The 27,148-nt window shown below is 41.0% G+C and overlaps 1 protein-coding gene across 16 annotated transcripts in view; it reads right to left on the reverse strand.

Annotated features, from left to right (window-relative positions):
• The window catches only part of mbnl2 (muscleblind-like splicing regulator 2), a 114,008-nt gene that overhangs the window by 68,483 nt on the left and 18,377 nt on the right, over positions 1-27,148 (reverse strand). For 12 of the 16 annotated variants that reach the window (XM_078221515.1, XM_078221528.1, XM_078221522.1 and 9 more), the window contains exon 2: positions 10,487-11,335. In XM_078221515.1, the coding sequence (XP_078077641.1) occupies positions 10,487-10,660 (174 nt within the window). In that variant the 5' untranslated portion in view covers positions 10,661-11,335. Of the gene's footprint in view, positions 1-10,486; positions 11,336-11,450; positions 11,550-11,949; positions 11,990-27,148 lie in introns of those variants that run through there. The other 4 variants (XM_078221514.1, XM_078221513.1, XM_078221525.1 and 1 more) reach the window with 4 other exon arrangements.

A 27,148-nucleotide genomic window follows, 5' to 3' on the forward strand; every position in this document is an offset into this window, starting at 1 on the left:
ATTTCTATCAGATCGCTCCTCAGCCTCCGTCTTTCCAGGGAGAACAATCCCAGTTTATTCAATTTCTCCTCATAAATAATGCCCTACATACCAGGCAACATCCTGGTAAACCTTTTCTGCACTCATAGTTGATGTATGGAGAACTTTAGGGAACTGGGGGGTTGTTTCATGGCTCCAGTTTAGATACAGTTTCCAGAGTGCAGAATGGATTAAAACTGGGGTCTGCCCTAGACCCCACTCTATTTGGCAGCATCTTCTCACTGCTCCTAACACCTACCTCCCCTGAAGAAGTTTACCTGCACACTCGGATAGTCTATAATCAAGACTGAAAGGGAAGACAAAAATACATTGCGTCATGAGTAGAGAACTCCTTCACGATGATGTTGTTGTTATAGCTGCCCAAACGGGAACTCAGCTACAAGGACTCGAGATTCGTCTCTCCCATGCCTGTATCTTGCCTTCCCTGACTATATGCATCAAGAATGCCGTGAAAAACGTTTGAATTTTTGCTCCTGATCACACTGAATAGTATCCTCCTAGAAGTGGTTTGCAAATTCTGCTATCTCAGGTCCATGGTGGCAGACAATGACATGAAGGCCCTAAAACATTGACTATTGTGCCCAGGAGTCCCTAGCTGAAAGCAGAGGAAAATGGTGACACCACCCCTGGGCTGGCGTGCACCATTATGATGACCAGTGAATACAGCAGCTTGGCAAGATACCAACACCGAAAACAACACACAACGACACTCGGTAGCTCCCTGTGTGGCACTTGTGGCAGAACCTGCATCTTCAGCCATCAGCAAAAATGCACCATACGAAGACAATCCATCCGAAATAGATCGTTTGTTGACTGTCCATCATTTTTCATGCATGGAAAGGCGCCAATGATGACAACAGTTGCATTAACTTGAGTGACTTTTAAGGATTGTAATTATACTTTATAATTCTCATTCTGCGACATTGCAAGCTCCAAAATATTGTATGCCATCCAGGAAACCAGGCCTCGTGATTTGCAGGTTTCTGTATTTGCCAACAATGCCATTCTACATTGATTAGAATCAAGTACTTTTAAGGGAATGCAACAGGTTTATCTGTATTTTTTTTAGGAACACACAATATTCTATACTGTGCAAGTTTTCAAAACTCACATGAAAACGACTTCCAGGGAACTACAGGGATAGAGTCGAGGAACGGGATTGACTAGATTGCTTTATGGAGAGCCTGCACAGACAAATGGCCTCCTCCGTAAATGACTAAATTAACAGATTGAACAGGCCAGTGCTCGCTTTAAGAGAAACCTGATCGGTGACTTTTCAAATTATGAAAGGATTTGATAGGATAGATGTAGAGTAGATATAGCGAGGATATTTCCATTTGTGGGGAAGGACGCAATCAGGGGTCATAAACTGTTGTTAATGAATCTGAGAAGAAATTCAGGAGAAACTTTCTGATCCAGAGCAATGAGAATGTGGAACTCACCATCATAAGAGGCAAATAGCATAGATGCATTTAAGAGAACACAAGAGTGAAAGGCATGGAAGGAGATGCTGATAATGAGAGAAGAGGTGGGAGATGGAGCATGAACTCTGTCATTTCTGTGCTGCAAAACTCCATAATCAGATGCTTCAAACAAAGAATAGGTTACTGTTAATTTCATCAACAAAAAGGTTGACCCTATTCCATTCGGGGACGTGTCGCTGTGTTCATTATTATTAGAAATAATTCCTACATTTTATGTGATAGCCTTCCATCTTGTAAAACGATGGTTTACACTGTGGTGATCAAATGCACGTTAGGCATTGCCTGATGTGCCTCAGGAGTGCCACTCTGGCATGGCAGTCTCTGCCACATTTACTGCGGAGGAAGACAGTGGCTAATTGACAGATTTCATTTTAGTTTTGTAGAAAAAGGGATTTTTCAGACAAGATGTAAATTGATAGTACACAAAAGTACCATGGCGTTTTTAATGAAAGAATAATTCTCATGAAGATGTGGATGCTATTCCTACACGTATCAAATTGTGAACCATTAACACTCATTTCACAAGGAAGCAAAAGATAAGGAAGATCACTGGTCTGCGGCGGGAGGGGGGTAAAGAGTCGCTGCAGGCAAACATTCCTAACATTCTTTTAAAATATCTGAAAGGCGTACAAAGAATTCCATATATTTCTGCCCTGTTTGAACATTTATTAACTATTGGATGACTGCTACCAATTCCAGATTTGATTTCCTTGGTGATCCACTGCCATGAAAACCTCAGTGTTCCCTGAACCTTTAAGATAGTGAGAGTCAGAATGCTACTCAGGATGGGACCGGCTCCATTTTGAGAAATTGCTCACACTACTTAACCACTATGGAGGCATTTTAATTATTAAATGGAGCTGTATGCACGATCGTTATGTCATACTTAAAATTGAAGAAACTGACAGAAAACGGATTTCCTTTCAAGTCTCTAACAAGCTGCATTCATATGGAATCTCAAATGTAGTAAAACACTTCAAGGTGCTTCATAAGGGCATCCTCAAACAAAATTTGACACCAAGCCACATAAAGGTGATATAACAGCAGATAACCAAAAAACCTGGGTCAAAGAGGAAGCTCTTAAGACGAGCATCTTAAGAACTGAAGGGGTTGAGAGAGGCAATTCCAAAGCTTAGAGCCTAGGCAGCTGAAGGCACAGCCATTAACGGTAGGGTCATTAAAATTGGGATGGGCAAGAGGTTAGAATTGGAGCGCAGATATTTTGGAGCGAGTAGAGCTGGAGATCAGAGAGATAGGGAGGGGTGTGGCCATAGAGAAATTTGAGAATAAGGATTTTAAAACTGAGCTGCGGCCAGCCAGTTCATACTGGTCAGCAAGCACTGGGGGTGATGGGTAAATGAGACTTGGTGCAAGTTTGGATGCAGCAGAAGGCTCTCGTTTTGGAGAGCTTAACCAACAACGTAAGGGAAAGATCTACATCAGCTAATTCTTAGTGCTGAAGGACTGAGCAATGAAGAAAGATTGGATAGTCTTTTGGCTTCTCAATGAGGCATCTGAGAAGTGATCTTTTAGAGGTGTAGTCAATAATATGCTTATGAAAAATATTAATCCAGAATATTTAAATTTTTTAATGAAAGTTAATTGAACTGAAATGCTTTCTGTCGCCGCAAGTGCTGTCTAACCTGCTGAGTATTTCCAGCATTTAAACCAGAATATTCCTTTAAAAAAAGTTATGACAAGGGATACAGAGTCAAGTGATAGGTAAATTTACTCTTGATGCCTAAAATTTTGCTATAAAATGATAGATTTCCAGGAAGATTAGTACAAGGTCTAAGGCTGGAATGTTACAAGAAACAGTCGGCCACTGAAATGGGGTTTGGAGAGGGGGGAGGAAGCGAGTTAGGATCTTTGGATAAATTAATGTGCATCAAATGGATTTTCTCAACCTCCTCCACAATGTGCTTCCCCGCCGCTCCTTCCTCCTTTCAGATACTCCTCAAAACCTACCTCTGACCACACTTTTGGTCATCTGACCCAACATCTCCTTATGTGGCTCAGCGTCTAATTCTGACAACACTACTGTGAAGTAACATGAGGAACGGCTTACTAATTTGAAGGCGCCATATAAATCCAAATTGCTGTTGGTGCTGACCGTACCAATTTTCAATATTCTAAAGTTGAAAATAAATTAGATTTAGTTCTATTTTCAACATTACAGTACGCCTTTGATTTACATTTGCCTAACCATAGGTAGAAAATAAGACAGGGACAAAACATTATATTTTCAGTACTCTGGTACTCAAATCCCAGGGCCCAAACTCAGATAAGGAGAATTTTAACAGGCATGCAGAGAACTTGCTTTGTGAGCAACATTTAAAACTGTCAAAAAAAATTAGGAAATAACTTTAGCATTTACCCTGCAGGGTTTAACCCTCCAGACACTCTTATCTCCTGATTTTTGGAATGGATGGATCAGTCATCTCAGTCACAGTATCTTGTTTAAACTGGTTAATAAAATAGTTTCATCGCAAAAGCATGTCAGCAAATGTTGGATCACATTTCAGTAAACAGAAGTTAAAATCAACCCAATGACAAATCTTTGTGCAACAGCTCACTTTGAGCTGGGAGCCAACTTAAACAGAAATAGATAACGCCTAAAAGTGTTTTGCACAAAAGCTGCTCCAATTTCAGACATGATCTCAATGACAGCGAGTGGTGGCGGCTGTTTCACCTCTGGGAGCTGGGCTTGAACTCAGAGAAAGGAGCAAACTTCCATTGGTACAGCACCTTTCACACCCCCAGAACATCCTGAGGCACTTTAAGCACTGGTGCATGAAATGCAGCAGCCAACTAGCACACTGCCAAGTCCTGCACAGATAGCAATGAGTTAAGCCTTCTCCTTACTGATACTTGTGGAAAATGTTACAGATGTACACATTTAAGACAATGGTTGAGATTCACTGTGCAATTGGGTGCAATTTATTGGCTGGGGACTGGTGCGTACTGGTACTGAGTGCAAGAATTGGAAAAGTATTCTATTCTTCATTCCTGACATTTCTCATTTAGACTGCGCTCATCAAATCACACGTTGGTAAAGCTTCCAGTTGTGGGCATTGAGTCACAAGGCAACCATTCAAGTCCTGGAGGCCGTACATAAAATTCCCAGGAGACAGATCATAGTACCAAAAGCAAAAAAAAGTTTTTTAAAAAGGGGGCAAAAAGGAACTTATGTCCAAATAGTAGCTCAACATCACAGAAATATCCCAAAGCATTCTGTACACGATTATATACTTTGGATTCAACAACTCGTACTGCACGGTGGTACAGTGGTTAGCACTGCTGCTTCACAGCGTCAGGGACCCGGGTTCGATTCCCGGCCTGGGTCACTGTCTGTGTGGAGTTGCATGTTCTCCCCGTATCTGCGTGGGTTTCCTCTGGGTACTCCAGATTCCTCACACATTCTGAAAGATGTGCTGGTTACGTGCATTGACCCAAATAGGCACCGGACTGTGGCAACTAGGAGAATTTCACAGTAACTGCATTGCAGTGTTAATGTAAGCCTTACATACGACTAATTAATAAACTTTAACATTGTAAAGCATCCCAAAGCACTTTCTGGCAGCAATATCAGAAAAACACTGACACCAAGCCACATGAGGAGATATTAGGACAATGATGAAAAACAGGACTGGGAAGTGGCAGGGAAATTCAGACAGTAAATTCCAGAGTTTAGAGCCTTACTAGCTGAAGGCATGGCTGTTAACAGCGGACTGATGGAAATCCAGGAAATGCAAGGGGACAGAATTGGAAGGTTATCAGGAGTGAAGGAGATTACAGAGATGGGAAGGGGCGAGGCCATGGAGGGATCCGGAAACAAGGAGAATTTTATAATCAATGCATTGCTTAGCTGGGAGCCAATGTAGCTCAGTGAACACATGAGCGATAGGTGAACAGGACTTGGTCTGAGGTAGGGCATGTTGCTTTGATGATCACAAATTTAGAGAAGGTAGAAAAGGGCTTTGGTTTGGGTCTTCCCAGTAATTAGCTGGATTAAGTTTCTGCTCTATGAGTATTGGATGCTGAATAAGCAGTGACAACATAGACAGTGGCAGGATTGAGAGAGGTGATGGCACGATAGAATTGGACATCAATGTACATAAAGCAAATGGATGCTATTTTTGAATGATCACTGAGGGACAGCACATAGACTAGAAACAGGACTATTATGTGAGTAAATACAACTTGTAAATACAACTGCCAATTTGCACGCAAGGTCCAGTAAACAGTAACTGGACAGATAATCTGTTTTTAATGGTGTTAATTGAGAGAAAAACTGTGGCCAGGAGGAGAATTCATCACAAGGAAAAGTAGGAATGTTTTGGGTTTTACATCTTTGAAAGGAGATAGCAGAAATATAGACATTAAATGGTTAAAATCAAATCAAACAATAACTGCAATAGCACAGGTCCAAATGACTGAATAGCTAACCTTGGAAGGATATCAAAATTACTTCACATAAATAGCGAATGGACTTCTGAATAAGGTAATGGAAGAAATCTCCCTGGAATTATTTAAGTGATCTTTGGACACTATGAAGGAGAGGACAGGGAACAGGTTCTTTCTGAATGGATAAGTGGACTGATTGGCAATTTTGTGATCTTGTAATTAGCATTATAAAAGATGTAGGTTTCTAAATACACTGTGGTCTCCTTTCAGATAAATATGAGCAATAAACTGACTTCTAATAACTTTAGCAAACAGATTACGGAAAACAAGCTCATTTATGAAATCTCTTTCAGCTAAGGTTGGGAACTGATGGCAATAAGAGCAAATAAGAAGTTATTGCTAAACTGAAAGGTCTTTCCCTGGATTAAATTTAAATAATTTTATGGAACTGGAGAATTTTTTTTGCTGTTCGGGGATGGACAATTTAGAACTTTAAAATAATGCAATACAATCACAATCATTAAAAGAAAATACGTACAGTGGGCCAGAAGCAATCAAATATGTATTGTGGGGCCATTCTTACAACACAGCCAGCAATGTTATCACCACTCTGTTAGAAAGTCTGATTTGCAACTCAAGGGCACCAAAGACTTAAAAAAATTACAGTGGTGAAAGAACATTAGCAACTCACTGTTACTGGAGAGTCTCAAGTTCTCCATCAAAGCAAAACATTATGCTTCCCTGAACTGAGCAGATTGGGCTGATCCCTTCGACATCAATATGGTTCTTATAAAAATAGTTTTGTGATCGGCCAGAATCTGCATTAGGTTATTTTTTTCTCATCACCTTCACGTCTCATCCACCTCAACCAAAAAAGGCTTTCAAACCTGGCCCAGTCAGTTCCCCTCGTCCACCTGTTCTCCTCTTCACCCCACCAGGGCAGTCAAACATGCAGTAACAAGTGAACACCTCACTAATCTAAAGTCACCCAAATGAAAGGTGGCTTTGAATGCCAGTTGCTGATGGGATCAAAATTTGCACCACATTATTCAATGGTTTCCTGTTGTAGCTATCTGATTAGTGTATGTTTTCACAAACACGAGGGAAGTTGATGACCTAATGGCATTATCACTGGACTATTAATCCAGAAACTCAGTTAATGCTCTGGGGACAAGGGTTCGAATCCCGTCACAGCAAAGGTGGAATTTGAATTCAATTAAAAACATCTGGAATTAAGAATCTACTGATGACCATGAAACTATTGTCAATTGTCAGAAAAACCTTTATGTCCTTTACGAAGGAAATGTGCCATCCTTACCTGGTCTGGCCTACATGTGAATCCAGAGCCACAGCAATGTGATTGGCTCTCAACTGCCCTCAGGCAACTAGGGATGGGTGATAAATGCTGGCCAGCCAGCAACGCCCATGACCCACGAATGATTTTTAAGAAATTCACTGTGATCAAACTAAATTGTTTAGGCACCTTCATAAAAACCACAAAATGAGATATTAAGCACTTTTGACTATAGCTTGACACTCCTATTACAACAAAAAGAACTTTTATTTGTATAATGTCTTTAATGTATGAAACATCCCCAGACACTTTGTGGGATAGCAGGATTATCTAGGACTGGGCTGGAAAGAAATTAGGAATTAGGGAACATTACTTTGCCAGAAGGCAAAGTAGAGGGATCTTGGGAGGGAGTTTCAAATAAGATGCTGCTAAAAGCAGTGGGACAGAAGGAATGGAGTATAGAAGCCAGAAGACTGAAGGGTATGGGAGGTCAAGTCTGACAAAGGTCACACAAGTGCAGTAGAGAACGATATGGACAGACTGGAAAACGATTGTGGAAATTTTAAATTTTAAAGTATTGGGAGCATTGAAATTGTGCGAGTCTGCAAGGATGGGCTAATGGGCATAGATCATCCAGAAGCACATCTGCTCTAGGCACAGCTTTTGTTTATTTTCTTGCCCCATCACCATTAACTCTGGCCCTTGAAGACTAATTCCTGTCATTCAATCTCTCCTGCTTCGACCTTATCATATACCTGTCTATTTTGTCCTTGACCTAACCACCCCTTGTTCAAAAACTATTATAACTCTAACTTCTCCCAGTGCTGGAGAAATGCGATCCAACTGAAAGGTTAACTGTTTCTCTCTCTGCAGATGCTGCCATACCTGCTGAGCAATACCACTATTTTCTGTTTTTACTTCAGGTCTTCAGCATCCGCAGTACTCTAATTTTCGGCATGCACAGCAAACTACTGAATTCTGGACAAGTTGGAAGTCTATGCAGTGTCGATAAAGAAAAGTCAGTAGAGCGAGCTTTGGAACAATCAAGTTCAAACGGTGACAAAACTTTTGAGAGGGATTTCAGCTTGCAGAGAGAGAAGGGGAAAATGAGACAAATAATGCTATGGAGGTAGAAGTACGCAGTCTCAGAGATACAGGATTTCAAACCTATATCAAGATCAAGCAGAATGATTTGTTCATTCAAAGGGTGGTGCCAGGGAGGAAGATGGAACCAGCATTAAAGACTGAGTTTGTGATGGGCAACAAAAACAATGGTAATAAAAGCAAAACACTGTGCATGCAGGAAGTCTTAAACAAAAACAGAAAATGCTGCACTTTCTGCTTTTGGATCAGAAACACTGGTTTGGGTTTCCCTGCCATTCAATTGGAGAAACCTGCAACTTTCCCAAGACATTGACATCAAATGGGCAGTCTGACAGCACAGAAATGCCGAGTGATATGAAGGTGCAGCTTGATGTCATTAGTGTGCCTGTGGATGCTGACCATGCCAGCAGATGTCACCACAAAGTGGCACAGTGGCACAATGGTTAGCACTGCTGCCTCACAGCGCCAGGAACTCGGGTTCCATTTCAGCCTTGGGTTGCTGTCTGTATGGTGTTTGCAAGTTCTCCCATGTCTGCATGGGTTTCCTCCGGGTATTCCGGTTTCTTCCCACATGCCAAAGATGCAGGGTAGGTTAACTGGCCATGGTAAATTGCCCCTTAGTGTCCCATGATGTTTAGGTTCAGGAGATTAGCAGGGTAAATACATGGTGGTACAGGGATAGGGTTTGGGTAATACGCTTTATTGAACAGCCGGTGCAGACTTGATGGGCTGAATGGCCTCTTTCAGCACTGTAAGGATTCTATGATTCAAAGGGACAGCATTGGAATTAGGAAAAGGTGAAGTACAAGGATAGATCCACAGAAGACCCCCACAAAAATAAAACTGGGAAGAAAAGGCAAGCTATTGATAAAGGTGTGCTGGCTGTGTCCAGAAAGACAGGATTCGAACCACACAAGGGTAGAACCACAAGAGTATAGGATCAACCAGTGCTGGAAGCTGCAAAAAGATTAGGCAGTGAAGAGAGGACACAGCAGCATAGTCAACATTACAAAGACTGTCATGGAACAGTGAAACAATGGCATATTCTGGTAACTTAAAAGAGGAAACATAAGAGACAATGGATGGGTCAAAGGTGGGTTTTTTGTGTAAAGGGTTGAAGGCAGCAATATTGAAAGGTAAAGACAATGCTTAAAAAGGAAGGGAGCTATTAACATAATCAGCTAGTAAGGGGGCTAGGATTGCAACCAAATTAGGGTGGAAATTTGAGGAGCATTTTTTTTATTCTTTCACAGGATTTGGGAGTCACTGGCTAGGTCAGCATTTGTTACCCATCCCAATTGCCCTTGACAGTGGTAGATCCTATGGAAGAGACAGTCTGAAGAGGACAATGGGGACGATGGGAGGAAATGGCTGAGTGACAAAGGGTTGGAAAAATTAGGAGGCTGGGATGGAAGGGGAGAGGAAACACATGCTCTGCAAGCTCCTTATCTTGAGTATTGGAAACGAAGATGGAAAAACAGAAGTATTATGGGGAAGTGGTTAACTGTGGAGAACAGAAACCTTTGCCATCCAGATGAGCTTTGAATGGCAACTTTGGCAGTGGAGACTGTTGTATGGCACACTAGATCTGGAGATTGATGATTTATTCATCAGAACCACAAATTTGTGCTGTTCTGCTTTAATGAGAGATGGAAGTGTGCGCATGGGTGCACATATACACGTAAAACAGGAATAAGAATGGTTGTTTTGATGATAAAAAAGGCGTCAAAGAGTTAAAGAATAAATAGTTCAATAAGCCTACAATAAGCCATGGGAAAATATTGGGTAGAGAGCGCTGGGAGTTGCGAGAAACTTTGAGAGAATTTCCAACTAGCACATAGCAAGGGCAGGAAGGTTTTAAAATAATAATTAGTGCTAGGTAAAATCTTTATTTACAAAGATGCTACAAGGCAAATATGTAAAAGTCATATGAACCTTCCCAACTGTGGCTCCGAAGGATATTAAAGTGTTCCTACCACTAGTAAGTGCTTATTTCAACATGGAATAAAATTCTCAATACTGTTAAAAATTGTTAAATTCTAACGCGGATGCACATTTCTAAGGTACAATCGCCAAGGTTTACAGAACAAGTCAATGGATATTGTGCCACAAGATTAGAAACCGCACTATTGAAAAGCTCAACATTAAAATTCCTTACCTTAAGGGAATCAAAGCATGCAATAACTCGCCCATTTTCAACCTGACAGCTTTTTGGTGGGTGTGCAAACTTGCATTCCTGGTCTGAACGTGAACATGTCCCTCTCTGAAACTGTCTGCACACTTCTAATGTCAGCCATTTTGTATCACGTACTGGAGTAACGTTTACAGCCATAATAAATCGTCAAAGTGAAACGTGGTTCAGAACAACTTATCACGATTCTTGGGGGAAGAACGCAGCAGTCAACAGAATTAAAGTCAAAAATATAGCTCTTTTTTTTAAAATATAAAAATGCCTCTCAATGGTCATAAAAGCAAGAAATTACTTCATAAAATGCTGCTGGGGAATAGTTTTGCTGACTGCTAGTCAACATTAAAACAGACAACTCATCAAGTGATCGGTCACCAGTTGGGAGTTGTGGCCTTCGGTTGTGGGGTTTTAACCCCTTCTTGTTGGTGGCACGTCCGGCTGTTTTATATCGTACTTCTGCTGACACAGCACTTTGCTGCTTTTAATAAAAAGTTATTTTGATGCAATCACACTCGTTGATTGAATACTAATCGCGTTCGAGTCGCTTCCAGTTATTGATTTTACTGCATTCGGCACATTCAGCTCTCTGTTGGTTTAGTTCCTCTTGCAGCAGATTGTTGTCCCAGTTTTTTTTTGGTGTCACGGCCAGTTTAAGATGAGGCAGCAGCTACAGATGCAGCAGAGGCGTTTTCTGTTTTCAGTTGCACATTAGGTCAGACATTTGTTTAATTGGCAACAAACAAGTCTGAAAAGAGCAGATTGACCTAAAAGCAGTTCCAAGTAACACAGACTTCAGTAAAGGCACTTTTTATCACTGACCTGTTGATAAAAACAGAAAAAAAAAAGCAAAATCAATGTTTTAGCACAATAACTTCCACGCTACTTGCACCAGCACTGCTATATTGTACGAAGCTGTTGATCACTTTCAACGTACTCGAGATGAGAGCGGAAGCAGTACTAACAAGGCAGCATACTGCAGTCAGCCATGCTATTGCAGATTAAAAAAAGGAGTTGGCTTTCCTCGTGAAACTATGCTTGATGGAGGGAACAGCCAATCGCAACAAGTATTGCGGCAATATTCTGGGCAGCAGTCCAATAGTCTGATGTATCTCATAAATGGCTGAGTGTGCCAGATGACACTATGCTCTCTATATTGAAAATGCCTCAGCCCAATGAGACCAGCCCCACTGCTCCACAGAGGTACTGTGTGCCTGGCTTCAAACTGATCGGAAACTCATCTCTTACAGGCTGCACTTCTATTAACTCTATTCCCCCTATTCATCCGGGGTTAGTTCCCCCTCCCCCCCCCCCACCCCCCACCCCAACCCTCTAAAATAAAGAAAGGGCAGTCACAGCCTTCAGCTCCCTTATCTGGAAGAAAATGGACATACAGTAATTCAGTCAATGTTTCACTAACATCTGCGAACACTTACATCTACAGACGCCAAGCAGTGAAAGGGAACCACAGAAGGTAATGACGGAATGGGGGTGGGGAAAGTAAACAGCGCAGATTCTGTCAAACAGGAGGCAGCTATATTCTACTTCCTTCATGATTTTAACCCTGTGAATGCTAACTAAAAATGAGCACATCTCAAATGTTAAATTTTGATCCAGATAATTGCAGGATGCTGAATTACTCGACATCCGATTTGAAAATACGCACTTAAATTACAATTTAGTTTTAAATTGTTCTGACTGCTGAATGTTATTCTTTCAAACGTAACCGAAGATGACCTCTATAAAGGTAAGGTAATTAGCCATAATCCACAAAGGGCCATAGGCATCTCTTTATTAGAGGAAAAACAACATATTGCTTAAGGGGGCACTACTCTGCAAATGTGGGGTAAGGTGAGGGGACAGGCCTCCATGAACTACCACAGCCAGTACAGGCATTGAATCTGCGCCATTGGCAACATTCTGCATCACACTCTAGTCATTTAGCCAAATGAGCCAACTGCTTCCCCACCACAGACGACCTCTATGCAACTATCGTGACAGTAATAAGACACACGCAACAATGAAGCACAACAGAATTAATGATTTCCAGACAATACACCAAAATACTATTCAATTAGACTTTAAAAGTATACTGTACAGGTTAATAATCCAACTTTCTGTCGGAGCACTGTATTATTTATTTATAACAATCTTCTATATTTTGGGGGCATGTGCTCCAGCAACATCCATCCAAAACTTCAGTGGCTAGTTTAAACATTTTATTTGTAGCAAATCAAATACAATAACCAGAATCTGAACAATGTAGAACAGCGTAGAGGAAACTGTTCATTTCAATAGCTTTGAACAAAATGCAGCAGCAGACATTTTTATAATATGTATTTTTATTGCCAGTCTTCAAAATTAAATAATTTTACCTCCTGCGGCTGATCTTTAAATAAGTTGTGTGGAGTGGTTGCACATGAGTGCACGCAACCTGTGCCCAGCAGCTAAATTCCTTCATCAGGGACAACCATCAGGTTTTGAGAAAGCTAGGCTAATCCTGGGCCCTCTTAATGAGATTAGCAACGGTTGCCCTTCCCACCCTTGCAGTTTGGGAGCAGCACATAGAATATGCAGGGTCACCTGAAGATGCTTGCATCTGGAGAGTTTAACGTGAGAGAGTTTAACATTGGCACATGTGGCTTAACACCCGCAGACTCTCAACTTCTAAAAAGGAGGCTTCCTGACTTATAATAAACTGAAAACTAAAGAGAGAAGTGAAAGAACCACCAGATTTAAATTAAACTTGTTATGCTGATCATAGTCAATATGCTAGCACAGTGCTCAAAATACCACAGAGAAAAATAAATCAAACATAGGCAAGACCTAATAATACAGGCCTTAAAAACCAAACATAGGACAGCATCAGTTCCAAATGTAATGTCAATATCATTCAAAACTGAAATGCAAATGTGCTGAAGCTGCAGTCCAGTTGATAAAGTACTAAAGCAAATTCAGTACTAATGTTATGATACAATATTTAGGATTGTATGATTAAAATATTAATGTAAAATTTTCACAAAACACTAGATGGCAAAATTAATCTTACGTACGAGTGTTAAAATTCAGGAATCAGACAACTACAAATCAGAAGAGAAACATTCATAGGGCTAAATGTGGAAACAGTAACATATTCAAGCTGACAAAAGTTGTGGCTTATGGGGAGGGCGAGGGAAAATGTAAATTTGAAGATGTTGCTGATCTATTCTTGGCTACAATTCTCACGTTCTTGCTTATTTCTTTTGCCCCTTAAATATTCCTCCTTCTCAAGAGACATTCTATCTCATTAAAAACTTACGGCAGACAATTCGGAATTGCAGCCATCATCCATTTCCCCCCAGTTTGTTGAAATTATTTTAAATGTGTCCATCTCAATGTGAAATCTGTCTTGTATAAACTTTCACAATCTTCATACAATCATAGAATCCTTACAGCGCAGAAAGAGGCCATTCAGCCCATCAAGCCTGCACCGATAACAATCCCATGCAGGTCCTATCCCTGCAAGCCCACATATTTACCCTATTCATCCCCCTGACACTAAGGGGCAATTCAGCATGGCCAATTCACCTCACCCGCACATCTTTGGACTGTGGGAGGAAACTGGAGCATCCGGGGGAAACCCGCGCAGACACGGGGAGAACGTGCAAACTTCACGCAGACAGTCACCGGAGGCTGGAATTGAACCCGGGTCCATGGTGCTGTGAGGCAGCAGTGCCAACCATTGTGCTGCCATGCCGCCCCTAAAGGTGCGCGTCAGGTCACTCTTGACCTCATCAGTTCTAGTAAGAAAAAGCCCATGCTATTACGTTATGACCATAACTTTCTCATTCACAAATCCAAAACTGTATGTTATTTTCTATCCATAAACTTACCATCTATCTTTGGTCTGACTATGGCCTGCATGAAATATCTTCATAATCAGAGAAAATGTGCATTTGATTTGGGTAATAAGATCGTAAATCATTACATGACTTTATTTTTTATTCATTCATGGGATGTAGGCGTTGTTGTGTTATCCATCCCTACTTGCCCTCATGAAGGTTGGGGTGAGTCACCTACTTGAAAACAACCGAGTGGCAGAATTACCCATTGCTGCACATGGTAATGTGGAGTATGCCGGCGAGAATTATCTGGCTACCATTTCAGAGTGCAGTTATGAGGCAAAACCACTGATTACAGGGTCTAAGAGTTGGCCCGTGTTGCCATTCATATCTTCAATAAATGAAAGAAAGCATCAAAAACACAATATGATTTAAGCCAAGTTATACTTTAGTGCTTCAGCATCACCCACTGGTTAAATATTAACAACAGCTTTATCTGGAGTCGACTTTGGTATGCTCATAAATGCAAACATCTCCAAAAGCGCATAAAGGTTTATTTATGTCTCCACAAGTATAGAAATTAGTTTTCTCTTACATCCAGTACTGGAAAGGGTTTTGACATCTACTTTTCAAAAACAAATAGGCACTTTGGCAGCAAAGTAATAAACAGTAATTTTTTTTTCGACAAGCACAATAAAACATTTGGAACAAGGTTGAAACTTTTATTTATAAGTTATTTTTAAAAATCTTTTAATTTTTTTATTGCACTCAAATGTTTGACTAATCTACAGCCAGGAGTGGAAAAATCTGCTTTTACATTGCTGATCCAAGACCATTAAAATAAGGATTCATGGCCTGTTAGACTTTGTTGCTTTTGATCTCACTAGATGCAAAGAACTAGGGAAAATATTGTGCAACAACGATGGTCGATTCAAGTATTAAATTCTCCACTGCCTCCCCAATATTTAATCTTCTCAAGCTAATCCCCAGGTAACCAGATAATTCTCGCAGATAATACTCCATATTACTATGTGCAGCAATGGGTAATTCTGCCAGGAAATGGTCTAGACAATTCCACCAAAACTGGCAAGCAGAAAAAGTTCAGATCCAAAATGTTATTTCCAACTGGGAGGCCAATGCTCCAATGTTGCAACTCCTGGCTTAAACCCCAAGCTAGTTTAACTTTTGAAAAAAACTTTTGCAATGGCCTACTCCAATTCGTGCAACCTGTAGTTTTATAGTTCATTAATTAGTGTCACAAGTAGGCTTATATTTACATTGCATTGAAGTTACTGTGAAAATCCCCTAGTCACCACACTGGGACACTTGTTTGGGTACACTGAGGGAGGAATTTAGCATGGCCAACTTACCTAACCAGCACATCTTTCAGACTGTGGGAGGAAACCGGAGCACCTGGAGGAAACCCACGGAGACACAGGGAGAACGTGCAGACTCTGCACAATCACCAAGCTGGGAATAGAACCCAGGCCCCTGGCGTTGTGCAGCAGCAGTGCTAACCGCTGTGCCACCCGTGCCTCCAATTTCTTTCTTATATTCAAGATGAAGAACTGACAAAAGGAAATGTGCACACTTAGGAACGAATTGTGGCTCAAGGAAATTACTCTCCAATTTTAATCTTAGTTATTCATTATGAAACTTCTGTGCACCTCATAATGGAGCATATATTCTTATAGGTATAGAATCATAGAAACCCTACAGTGAAGGAGGCGGTCATTCAGCAACAACAATCCCACCCAGGCCCTATCCCCGTCATCCCACATATTTACCCCGCTAATCCCTCTCACCCATACATCCCGGGAAACTCAGGGGCAATTTAGCATGGCCAATCAACCCTAACCCGCACATCTTTAAGAGCCCCACAGAACACATACTCCCACCTGGTTTTCTATTATTCTTCAATGGTGGGGAAGCTACAAAATAAACCTGAGCAAAACAATCTAGTATCTAATATTGTGAAAGAGAAATCTTGCAAAATGAATCTATTGTGTCCCCTGCTACCAATATTATCTCCACTTTTAAGGACTTGACTCTTTTTGGATGCTACTTAATTTAGCATGATGTTAAAGACATCAGTTATTCCATTATTTGTAACAGCATGATTAACCTCTATTCCCTCAGGTCTTTACATAATCTTACCAGGTTAACCCCTAAATTATATTAATATAGTGCTTTTAACATCCCAGGCTCTTCACAGGGGCATTATAAAACAAGATATGACATTGAACATCATAAGGAGATAATGGGGCAAAAGCTTGGTCACAGAAGTAGGTTTTTATGGGGTATATTAAAAGGAGGAAAAAAAGAGAGGGGTGGACAAGCATAGAGGTTTAGGGAGGGAATTTCAGAGTTTATGGGCCTAGGCAGCTGCCAAGGGTAAAAAACAATTGAAATCGAGGGATGTGGAAGAGGTCAGAATTGTAGGAATTGCCGATAACTAAGATGTGGGAGTGGAGAAAATTACAGGGCTAGGTCTGGGCGAGGCCACGTTGGAATTTGGAAGCAAGAACTGGAATTCTGAAAGTGAGGTGTTGCATAAACAGGAGCCACTGTATGTCAACGAATACAAGATGATGGGTGCATGGAACTTGGTGTGATTTAGGACAAGGGCAGAGTTTTGGCAGATGTCAAGCTGACAGAAGACAGAACACGAGAGGCCAGCCAGGAGGATGCAAGGACTTCTAGACTTCTCTTACACCCATCCATGGCAGATGGTGGAATTTGAATTCAAAATTTAAAAAAAATCTGGAATTAAGAATCTACTGATGACCATGAAACAATTGTCGGAAAAACCCATCTGGTTCACTAATGTCCTTTAGGGAAAGAAATCTGCCACCTTTACCTGGTCTGGCTACATATGACTCCAGAGCCATAGCAACGTGGTTGACTCTCAACTGTCCTCTGAAATGATCACACAGTTCAAGGGCAACTAGGAATAAATGCTGGTCAGCCAGCGAGGCCCATGTCCCACAAATGAAAAAGAGAGTCTGGGGAGAAGTTTAGAAGACCTGGATGAGGGTTTTAGCAGATGAGCTGAGGCAGGGGTGAGGTTGGCTCGACTGCTCCAGGATTTGGATGACAAGGGACAAGGACAGAAACAAACTGGATTTTTCACATGTCTAGCTTTTATTTTTCAAAAACAAGTATCTGTTGCTGGTCCATTCAAATGTTTTTTTGTATTGAGTGTTTTGGGGCAATTCACCTCTCACCTCAGAGTTAGGTCAGTGTGAGAGGCAGTGAGTGGGGGAGGACTGCAGAGAACACAAGAGAGTAGGACATGTTAATACTTGGTTTAGAAACACTTCTGCTTGGGCAGTCCGTACTCTAGCTGTTACCTGCTTCTTCCTTCTCTTAGATTCCTGGGCTGCTATATCCTGCTCCATGTAGCCAGTTTTTTGTGAGCATCCGTACCTCCCTCACTCAACAACATCTCAAATTTCTCACACTATGTTTCTTAGTACATCATGCTAATATTTCAGTTTTTTATCTGTAAAGAACTTAAGTCTGTTGTTTCATTCATGATTTTCACTCCATCTGACGAAGGGGCAGCGCTCCGAAAGCTTATGGTATTTGCTACCAAATAAACCTGTTGGACTTTAACCTGGTGTTGTGAGACTTCTTACTGTTTCATTCATATGCACAGGGAAGTGTTTTCTCTCATCTTTATGTTTCTATTCCTTTTTAAATGTTGTTCATTTTCAATATCTTCTAGTCCTGTCGAAGGGTTTACACATGTGCTGTGCTATTTGCATATGCTGACTGTTTCCAGCAGGCTTGCATTTTTGCTTCCTGTACAAAAAGAGAGGGTCACCTGCCTTCCCTTTTCAGAACTGACAAAAGATCTCTGTCCAAAACACAAATCCATCTTTTCAGGCAATAACAGATCTGTTGCGCAACAGTCTGTTTGGCAAATATTGCTGAAAAAAACCCCCTCTTCCTGAACAATTTGGAGAAGCATCTTGTGTTTGCTAATACTATCTTTGTTAATATTTAAATGGTGTAATTAGACAATAGTGGGGCAGTGATCAATGTTAGCTGCCCAGCTAAACATGCTTATGACAAACTCTTCCCCTCATTATCATGCAAACCTTCTTTACCTAATAAACTTTGCAACATATTTTTTAAAAAGTGCTATGCTTTTTTCCAAGTTAACAGCAAAACCATTGAAGATTCATTTAATGTTTCCTGCTTTTGCAACAAAGGTAAACTTGCAGTATTACAGTCACACAGCCCAACCTGATTCGAGAGGGGTGCTATGATACTTCCTGAAAGAACCAATCCAACTAATTGGGTTTGACCAAAATCTAATACAACTCCAGCCAAGATGCCAGTGTCAAAGAATGAGTCCTTTACTCCACCCGTGCATTTTTTCAACATATCCAAGGTTAACTAAAATACCTATATAGTATGGACACTCCTAACCTTGCTTTGTAAATAAACACATGTACTTCTATGAAAAACTGAAGCAACAGTAGTGTGGGTTTTCATTTTTAGGGTGCCTGCTGCTGGTTGTGGATATAGAGATGTGTGTGGGGGTGGGGAGCAATTTACAATCTTGTCGTTGTTCTGAAAGAAGAATATTCTTAATACATCCTTCGTCCATTTCATCCAGACATATTAGCAGGTCACTGCGCAGTCTGTTTTTAGATACAAGCCAGTTTAAACAAAGGGGATGCAAAAAGCTCCGTCTAAATTTCATGACATAGACATGGCACAATCCTGTTTACAGTAATATCCAACATAGATTTCCTCCATGAACACTTGTGGTGAGCAAATGGTACTACACAATCAAGTGGTTATGTGGGGAATTGAAATGAAAGACCACACCCTTGCTGACTGGATTTGCAGCAGGATGGCTTGGGACATTATCAGATTTTCCTTCCACCCTTTCCAGTGGAACATTTGCCATTATAAAGCACTCCACCCACAAGCCTGGCCAAGAAGCGATGGAACTCATTCCAAAAATCTGGCTCACAGTGACTGGCACCTCACCACCTTAACTAAAAGAAATCTGCAATGTGCCATCCAGGTTTCTCACTTGTTTGATTGTCAAAGTTAGCAAAACTAAAGGCAAACATGCTATAGATTGATAAAAACAAACAGCCGTTGGGTTTATTGTCTGGGTAATCGGTGCAGCGTGCAAATTAGGTTGATTTGAAATTTAATGAGCTTGCTTTCATTCTGCACTGGAACTGGAGTAACCGGCATTCAGTGCAGCGCCTCTCCCTCACACAAGGAAGCACTGGGAGGAATAAAGCAGCTTACTCAATGAAACGGGCCATGCAGCAGAAATATTTCTTTCCTGAGGTTGTACGGTTTTCATGCTTGTATATTGTGCAATATGAATTGACAAAGAGCTGTGTTTTTTTTCCTCCCGGCTGCTGCTGCTTGGCGTGTAATGCTCAAGATTAAAACAGTCTCGACGAAAAAAAAACCCTCCACCTCAAGTCTACACAACCTGCGCAAGACCATAATAATTTTCAAGGGTCCGATCAATTAAAACTGTAATTAGTAACAATTCCAGGAACTGCAGATGAAGAGGCAGATTATGGTTCCCTTCTTCCTGCGAAAGCCTAACTTAAAGATTACAAACTTTAGCAAAGGCACACAATAAATTCCATAAAAACTTTCTGATAAAGATATGTCACTGTAGATTCTTGCGGAAACATTTTCCAAACAGGATGGCTTTGTTAGAACAGATCCTGCAATGATTGCACTTTAAATCACAGCCAAGGGTGGGGCATCCTGTCTTTTTTGTTTGCTCATGCCGATATTGTTATTGGACAACAATCAGGCTCAAACTTAGAAGTTCAGAGTTAGCACTGAAAGTTTTAAGCCCAAGATATCAGTAAGCTGAAAGCTTTAAATTTCTACAGTCCACATTCATTGGGAGGGCATTAACATTAAAGAAAAAAGGAAAGTCTGGGAAGGGAGCAATCAGGGGATATAGGAGACAGTATTTCCTCTTCAATGATCATGTTTAAAAAAAAGACTTAAGAAAATGGAACAACATCACATTTCCTAATCAAACACTCACCATTGACAGGATCACTCCAGTAGTATTAAATGTGAATTAATTTTAATGCTTCTCTAAACTAGCCTAGGAGGCAAATGAGAGCATCCAAACTTGGAGCCAACATATGCAATTGGCTGGGTAAGCGGCACATGCTGCCTCTCGGGCGTTTTCCCAGGGTAGGTTGCCTACCAAACTGTTCTAAATTTTGAATCTCGAGCAGTTTTTCCTCCTCCTGTATCACTGGGCTGATCCTTTGGGGAAGGAGATCCAAAATAATGGGCACCCAATAGAACAGGAAATATAACATTCTTTTAAAAAAGGTAATAAATATTTTTATAACTCTTTTCTCCCATGAACAGTGGGGGGGGGGTTACTTTAAAGGGAGTATGCTCTACAAGATTTTCCTTTAATCTGCAAATTTATTCCACATTCCTGCATTAAATATTTCATGCCAGGGTGGTACTATTGATGAATATTCTTTTGCCATCTTGACTGAGTTAAACTCACCACTAAAACAAAGCAGCATGCTTTTCATTAGAACATGGAAGTTAGTAAGTAGCACAAAAAAAAGCACAATAACTAAGCTGGTTACTACAGTAAATTAAGTGGAGACATTCAGAAAATAACTTGCACTGTTTGATATAGTGCAAGATGTTGATTCAAAATGAAAATATTTGGGCATTTCTCTCATATCTGACCCAAGATGCTCTTCGTTTCACCACTGTTCGAACCAATGCCGTATATGGGTCATTCTAAGATCTGTGTTGCATAGATCAAATCAATATTAGAGCTCATTAAAATAAAAATCAGCTGAATAGCAAAAAATAACTACTGCACATTTTTTTCTGTCTCTCTAGACAGGTTAATATTGCTAATAAAACACATTAATGTTTAACCTGGCAGTTAACGCTACTGCTTCACACCCTTGTTCATTTTGTGAATGGGAATATAAAAATCACAAAATGGAAAATAATGCAAAAGCATATTGCAAAGTTATCGGCATTGTGTATTTTCCAAAAGGTTTTACAAAATCTTTTTTCCACGTTTGGGGTGAGGGTTAAGAGGCAGGAAGTGAATACTAAGCTGGATAAACGGTACATTGAGGTGCTCAAAGCAGCCAGTCAGCTCAGACTAAAGGTGCCTTTAGATTACCAAAGTGCCAAGTGGGTACTGCTGGTTCCAAACGTATGGATCTCGTACAGCCAGAAGCAACATCAAAGTAACCTTTGCTGCTGGATCTGCCAAACTTGGCAGCAACAAAGAGCCATTTTAAAAATTTTAGGCATCAGAAGTTTGCAATACTCGCACAGCACCGAACAGAAATAAAAACAGTTATTACCGTTATTATTCTGAAAGACGGTCTTGTTCACCAGCAGCATAATTGTGACAACTGGGAAAGGCATCAAACAAAAGCTGCTTTCATACTGCATGGAACTTGTGCTGCAGTCATTGCTTTCCAAGGCATAGGTCAGGTTCAGCCAGTGGCAACCCTGAAGTGAACTCTCGAGATTCCCTGTCCCCAAAAGAAACTGGCTTTCCAGGTTGCCAGCACCTTTCCTACGATGCTGCTTGGCCGACTGAACATTTCTGGCATTTTCTCTTTCTATAAGTTTCTGCACCCTCAGCATTTTACCTTGTGTGTGTTAAGTTTACTTCAAGCCTGTTCTGTGCTGGTCCACACCCATGGATTGGGCAGCATTAGCACAGCAATTACTTAATAGAAAAACAGCTAAGTGTATGCTTCTTCTGTCTTTTCAGGATTGTTTTCATCCTTATACTTTCAAATCCTCTTTACCTCTTTTGGCAAGTATAACAACCCATTATCAAGGGGAAAGAGAAATGAACTAGGCTGACCTGCAATCGTAACAGTGCAATCACACTCCTTCAAAGTCTATCATCTAAAGTCTGCTTGGATAAAGTTCACAGTTATTCTGTGACTGAGGTTCCCTGTAAGACACTTTCATTCAGAACCAAACAGTCATTATCAATGTCAGTATTTACCACAAGTTGAAAAAAAAGTGCACTCAGTCACGCCATTTTAACTTGTATTATTTCTGGCATTCTTCACATGTCGTTTGTACACTCGGTGTAACAGCACTGAACTTTAGTTTCTCAGAACCAAAAATTTCAACATGAAACGCCATGAATTACTTTTTGACATGTCTGTTAAAGTACCTTTAAATCAATTTTCTACAAGTTACACTCCCCAAAGCCTTGCACAATAAATTGTCCTAAAGACTAAATGAGTAATACAGTTCCCTCTGACACACATTTGGAAAGTCCTTTCCTTCTGATCAAGACCTGTAGCCACTTGCACAGATACAAGCACCTCCATATATTAAAAATCCTAGTGTTTCCCCAGCTTCACTCAAACCTGCAGTGTAAGCATTTCTGATTGGAACACCAATGTTAAAATATGAACACTGACTGGTTACATCACTAGGGGTGCTATAATGGGACCTCAAACATTAATATCTCCACTGGTCTGCAACAGCTCCCTGTCACATCACCAGATGGTGCTGTATAGCTTGATCATCCCCTGGTACCGCTTAGATTTGACAACACTATTTTCAGGAGTTGATAAGTAACACATTTGATTTGATATCCTGGAAAACTTTCAATAGAAAAAGCAAATTTAAAAGACCCAAAGGTATTTAAACCTCAATCTTGAAGTAATGTGAATTAGGAAAAACTATTTGCACTAGTGGCTGATGTGTAAGAATTTAAGGTCACCAAAGGGATATAGAATAAGATTAGAATGCAGAGGTTTACAGTACAGAAAGAGTAAATCCATAATGATTTTTAAAAGATATTAGCTGCTTGTAAAAACAAATTTCAGAAGAATTTGGGGGAAAGGACACCGATTTTCTGCACCCTCTCAGGTGGAATTAGAAGATCCCATGGCCACTACCTTGAAAAGTGGGGGAAATTCGGAATTCTGAAATTCCTTTCTACATCCATCATCAGAAAATAGTCTGTGGCCTCCTATCATACAACACTACTGGAGATCTCAAGGCATGCGGAATCAATTGGCCAGCAGCCTTCTTTGTGGCAAGCAACCCATTAGAAAGCGCAATGGACACCCTCAGCATCTCCCTTCATTGCCTCTCAAAACTTTGAGCTACTTTCTTCAGCATTTCTCCTCCCTTCAAAGTTTGACAGAATAACAGAAGAAAACAAAAAGGAGCAAAGCTGGTAAGGTTACTATGCTGGGGGATGAACATTTGAGCTACGAAAAGAGGCTGGATAGGCTCGGGTTACTTTCTTTAGAACAGAGAAGGCAGAACAGGGACCTGATTGAGATGTATGAGATTATGAGGGGAACGGGCAGGTGGATAGGAAGTAGCTGTTCTCATTATTGAAGGGTCAATAACGAGGGGACATAATTTTAAGGTGAGGGGGGAGGAGGTTTACAGGATATTTGAAGAAAATTGTTGTCACTCAGAGGGTGATGGGAGTCTGGAATGCACTGCCTGGGAGGGTACTAGAGGCAGAAAATCTCACAACCTTTAGCAAGTACGTGGATGAGCATTTGAAACGTCATAACATTCAAGGCTATGGGCCAAGTGCTGGAAAGTGGGATTTAGTGTAGGTTTATTGGTGCAGACTTGATGTGCTGAAGGGCCTCTTTTGGGAACCTGTCTCGGGGGCAGGGAATTCATATGGTGTTCATGGAAGTGGAAATGACTAGGGTTGGGAAGCATTTTCCGATCAGGGCCATTGTGATCTCCTGGACTCGTTTCGATCGCCTCAGGGGGTCGGAGAGGAATTTCCCAGATTTCTTTTTCCCCATATTGGCCCTGGGGTTTTTGCCTCTCCCTGGGGATCACATGGTCTGGAATAGGGGGGTGGGGGTGAGTTAATAGGTTGTAATGAACAAAGCATCGTAGCTGTGAGGGACAGCTCGGTGGATAGGATATTGGTATGTAGATAGGCTGGAAAATTGGGCGGGGATCCTGGATTCAGGATTCAATCCTGGACCGGGGAGCGGCGCGGGCTTGGAGGGCCGAAGGGCCTGTTCCTGTGCTGTATTGTTCTTTGTTCTTTGTACAGTACGACTCTATGACTGAGGAAAACAAAGATAAAAATGATCAAAAAGAGGGGGAGGCGGGGAAGAGAAAGAAAAGGAGTGGGCCAAAGAAAAGTAAAAAGAGCAGGAAGATGAGAGTAAAGAACGTAAGAAATAGGAGGAATAAACCATTTGGCCCATTGTGGCTTCTCCACCACTCATTATGATCATGGCTGATATAAAAATAAATTGCAGCAGATGCTGGAATCTGAAACAAAACAGAAAATGCTGGAATATTTCAGCGGGCAAGAGAGAGAGAACTTGTGAGGCAGCAGGGGAGCGAGAGAGATATTGAAGGAAATTCCAGAGCTAAGTACCCAAACAGCTGTAGGGAGCCATGGCGCAATTAAAATTGGGGATGCTCAAGGGGCAAGGTTAGATGAACACAGGTAGGCAAACACACAAATGCAATACAGTCAGGGTTGAAGAAAGGAGGTGTGTCCAAACTCAATCCTGTTCATTAGCTCCTCGAAGTCAATGCATGCAGGGGCATCTGAAACTGACCTTCTCCTAATTGCATCATTGTCAGTCAGCAATAAGCCTGTAATTTTCGTCTAACTAGCTAAAGTTCTCTCCACAACTTTTCTTTAAAGTTCACCAAAATATCTGAGCTCAATGAGAAAATCGGCAAACCTTTCAAGCCACCAAACTGGTGAGTGCTAAAGGCCTTTTATTGTGTTACTGGCAGTTATGCACAACAACTACTTGCACTGATATCTTTACATCTGAATGTAATAAAACATTTCAAGACATTGCATAGGAGCATTATTAAAATAAATTTGACAGCTAGCCACAGAGTAATACAAGGTCTGATGGCCAAAAGGTTTGTCAAAGAGGTAGGTTTTAATGAGCACCTTGGAGAACGAGAGAGAGACAGAGCTTTAGGGAGGCAATTCGAGAATTTTGGCCCTAGGCAGCAGAAAGCAGGACCATCTATTGTGGCATAATTAAAACTGCCAACACAGAATTGGAAGAGCTCTATTATCTTGGATGATTGTGGGACCCTAGGATAGAGATCAGGAAGCAAGGCCATGGGGAGGGCACGAAAACAAGGATGAGGATTTTAAATCCAAAAGCGCTGCTTAACAGGTAGCCAGTGTAGGTAAGTAAAATAGTAGTAAGAAAAGGGGTGATGGGTGACTGGGACATGGTGCGAGGAAGGATGACCTCAAATTTATAAATAGAAGCATGGGAGGTGGCCAGGAGGGCACTGGAATAGTCAAGTCAATATGTAACAAAATATCCATGGAGAAAGAAGTCAAGTCTGACCACCTTTAGGAGGAGCTTGGGGGGGGGGGGTTCACACTAACTAGACCAGTGAACAACAAAGGTGCATTGCAAATATTGCAAAACATTTCCTATTTTATTTGGAAAACATAATAACAGATACTGTTTCTACAGGTAATGCTAATTGGCTGGCAAGAAGGGACACTTCAAACCTCAGTAAGGTCAGTAAAATAATTTAAAAGGTTAATTGAATATTCGCCTTTTTCTCAAAGGAGCTGCAATACACATGGGTTGGGCATTCTTTAGATAAAGCTCGGAGATTAGATTTTTCATAGCAGGAAATTTGTGTGTGTCGAATGCTGCTGTAAAACAGACAGTTTTTAAAATGAATCACTGCATGCAAGTTCAGAATAGTGAAATGTGAAAGTATCCTGGAACGTCAATAAGAATATAGGAAAGAGAAATTGAGAGAGGATAAAAGATCCAGTTATCTTCCAGCACTCTGGCAGCTGCATAAAAAGATAATGGAGTTGTTGACTAATCATGGCAATCAATCTCCATCAATTAGGCATCGGACCCAGACATGAGACAAGGAAAACCCCCAGTGCTGGAGAGCTTTGGGAACCACTATGTCCCAAGTCACTTGCTCCTTTCCATGCATGTTACACTTACCATATGTCATAACTCAGATTACCCATACTCTGTATCCAAAATATTATATTCTGAAAAAAACCTTAATGTCCAATTGCATGAATCAACCCTCTATACGCCCTGAAGAGCCTGATCCACACAGGAGCCATTCAATCACCGCAACAGCGCTCCACAGTTTTGTTTTGAATTTACCCTCATCCTCCCACCAACTTCAAGCACAGGTCAAACTTTAAAAGACGGGTTCTGCTTTAATTTAATGTAGTAATAAACAGTGCAACTCGAGATGACCGTGACTTTAGTAAGAAAATGCAACTGAAAATCACTGTTCTTCAATATCACTACTTCTGACAGAAACTTAAACTAGATTACTAGGGAATAGAGAAGAAGCACATTCAACTGAAGGACAAAGATAGGAATGTTATCCTCAATTCTTCAGTACAGGCAGCCCATGGTCCATTATTATTGTTATTCTATTACTGTTCTAGTACTGCTGGGAGACACCATTTTGTTTTCATGGTGGTTTGTATTGTTACAGTTTTCACAACTCACTGCCCAAACTCAACTAGCAGCATACAAGATTCCAACAGCAATATACTTACTAGGATATCTTTCTAAAAAAAAAAGTGGGTTTACACTGCTGCCTCACAGCACCAAGGACCCAGGTTCGATTCCCGCCTTTGGTCACTGTCTGTGTGGAGTCTGCACGTTCTCCCAGTGTCTGCGTGGGTTTCCTCCGGGTGCTCCAGTTTCCTCCCACAGTCTGAAAGATGTGCTGGTTAGGTACATTGGCCATGCTAAATTTTCCCTCAGTGTACCCAAACAGACGCCGGAGT

The sequence above is a fragment of the Mustelus asterias genome, chromosome 10 (genome assembly GCF_964213995.1).
Source record: "Mustelus asterias chromosome 10, sMusAst1.hap1.1, whole genome shotgun sequence".
Lineage (NCBI taxonomy): Eukaryota > Metazoa > Chordata > Chondrichthyes > Carcharhiniformes > Triakidae > Mustelus > Mustelus asterias.